General features: G+C 34.3%; 1 protein-coding gene across 1 annotated transcript in view; it reads right to left on the reverse strand.

Moving 5' to 3' along the window:
- LOC111085854 (glutamate receptor ionotropic, delta-2-like) overlaps positions 1-2,288 on the reverse strand; it is a 75,909-nt gene that overhangs the window by 18,703 nt on the left and 54,918 nt on the right. Inside the window, exon 4 of the mRNA XM_022386373.1 lies at positions 1,904-2,088. Within this exon, the coding sequence (XP_022242081.1) occupies positions 1,904-2,088 (185 nt within the window). The remainder of the gene's footprint in view (positions 1-1,903; positions 2,089-2,288) is intronic.

The raw sequence follows: 2,288 nt of genomic DNA on the forward strand, positions 1-2,288 counted from the left end.
ACTACTTTGATGTCCCACCAAATGCAAAGCATCACTTTCTGCGGATGGATACCAGGTTTTTGGGGCAGAAATGATTTTTGTCTGGGACTGAGCCATTGTTTTTGGCGTTTAATATTCGCATAGAGAATAGATTTTTTATCATCGGTGACAATTCTGTCCAAAAATGGTTCACGCGCATTACGCGCGAGAAGAGACGAAGCAGCATTCACAAGTTGGAAGCGAGGTATCCAAACATCTTCTTTATGGAGTTTCCCATATTCTTTAGATGTTTACGTATTGTTCCATGAGAGACATGCAATTTCAGAGCCATTTCACGAGTTTGTTGCCTTGGGTTAGACTCAACAAGCGTCTTCAGAACATCAATATCAATGTCGACCTCTGCCATCACAGTTTTTAAGTCTAAAGTCACCTGAACGAAATTTGCTGAACCATCGTTGACACTTACGAACGTTTAAAACATTTCTATATACTGCTTTGATATTCTTTGTGGTTACAGAGGTGTTGTTTCCCTTCTTGTATTCAAACAGCATTACATGCCGAATGTGTGTCTTGTCGTGTGCCATCACTATAAGAGATTAGAGTATACTAAACTTTACACGTTATATAGGCTACACTAACTATTATACATGATGCACGTTTTTTGGGGGGAGGGGGGAGTAATGAAAATGTTCCAAAACGCGAAATTAATTTCTTGACGACCTAATAGAATTTCAAACGTAGCTTTTAAACTAAAGTTTAGTATCATACTTACACAAACAACTGTATCATATGAATAGAGCAAAATTACCATATAAAGTCCTAGGAAAGGCATCATTTGACAACATTTCGGGTCCAATTTTGATTGATGTATTTAAAACGTAGAAAATATGTAATCCCATTTAGACTGGAAGCGGCGTCAGTTCTTACAGAGCTTCCAATATAATAAACACATCTATCTATCTGCTTGTCTGTCTGTCCATCTATTTATATATATACACACACGCACGCACGTATATGCATGAGTTTCTTTAAAATAAAGGTAAGCTCTAAAAATCTATGAAACCACAAACATGACCCACGATCACCACAACCACTTTGTTATCATTGTTATCTATTGGAAACATTGTAATGTTTGCTCATTTGTTTTCCAGTTCACTGTAATAACTCGTCCTTTCTTAGAAGAATTTTCAAGTTTTATTTCTTATGTACTTAGCATTTATCCAGAGGTTTTTGGGGGGTGGTTAATGAAAGCATTCCCAAACGCTACACTAACTTCTTGACGACTTAATTAATATATGCAGCTGTACATTATTGAATTTTTCTCATAGCTGAATAGAGGGCGTAACCCTATGATGGTCTACAAGCCTCCAAGTTGGAATTAAATAACAATTAAGAAAAACAAAATAGATGTCTGATGTCAGGGTTTATGGCACTTAACAACAGACTCTTTATAAATATTTTACTACATCTTATATTGGAAACCTAACTTGATTTTATGTTTCTAACGTTGTGTAGTTGATACTAGAATTTTTTTTTATTTTCACTGCATTTTTGACAATTTTAATATTAATAGCAAAAAAAATCACAAATGAACTCTGACATTTAGAATATCGATTTCTGTTAATTTTGTTTTGTTAATTTAATTAAAAAGAGCAAACGGGAATCATGAATAAGATAACGTCGATTGCAACCAGAGTATCTGGTTGAGTAAAGCCTTTTGCTTACTGCAAAAATATGATGGAGAAGCAATGTCTTTTGTATACAGTTGATCTGTATAGGAAAATATGGTCATAAATTTAGTATGTTTTAGTATATGCGTATGTTAAATACTTTTGTGCAGTTAAAATGTACATAAGACTGTTATATCTAAAGAATATTATTTCTATTCATATGCATTTTTTGTTGTTCATAAGTGTCTTCTTACCAGATTCCAACAATTAGAAACTCCAAGGACGGTGACGTTAGACTCCCGACACAGAACATCAGTAATTGTGTTCAAGATAGCAGTGTTGTTACACGTAGACGATATGTTTGCTACAGTCGAGAAGCAGTCTGTCACAATCAATGTAGGTTTTCTTAGGTGAAGATGGAGCTTCTTCACCAGTATATCTGTGAAAATAAAAGTAGCAAATTTTAGAATAGCAGCCAAATCTATCCATTATTTTTACTATATTTATGAAGACAAATATGTGACAAACTAGAAAGCTTCAAAGTAATCAAATACAAATCAATTATTTAATATTTTGTTTTTGAATTTCGCGCAAAGCTACACGAGGGCTATCTGCGCTAGCCGTCCCTAATTTAGCAGT

This window comes from Limulus polyphemus, unplaced genomic scaffold (assembly GCF_000517525.1).
Source record: "Limulus polyphemus unplaced genomic scaffold, Limulus_polyphemus-2.1.2 Scaffold665, whole genome shotgun sequence".
NCBI classification, from domain to species: domain Eukaryota; kingdom Metazoa; phylum Arthropoda; class Merostomata; order Xiphosura; family Limulidae; genus Limulus; species Limulus polyphemus.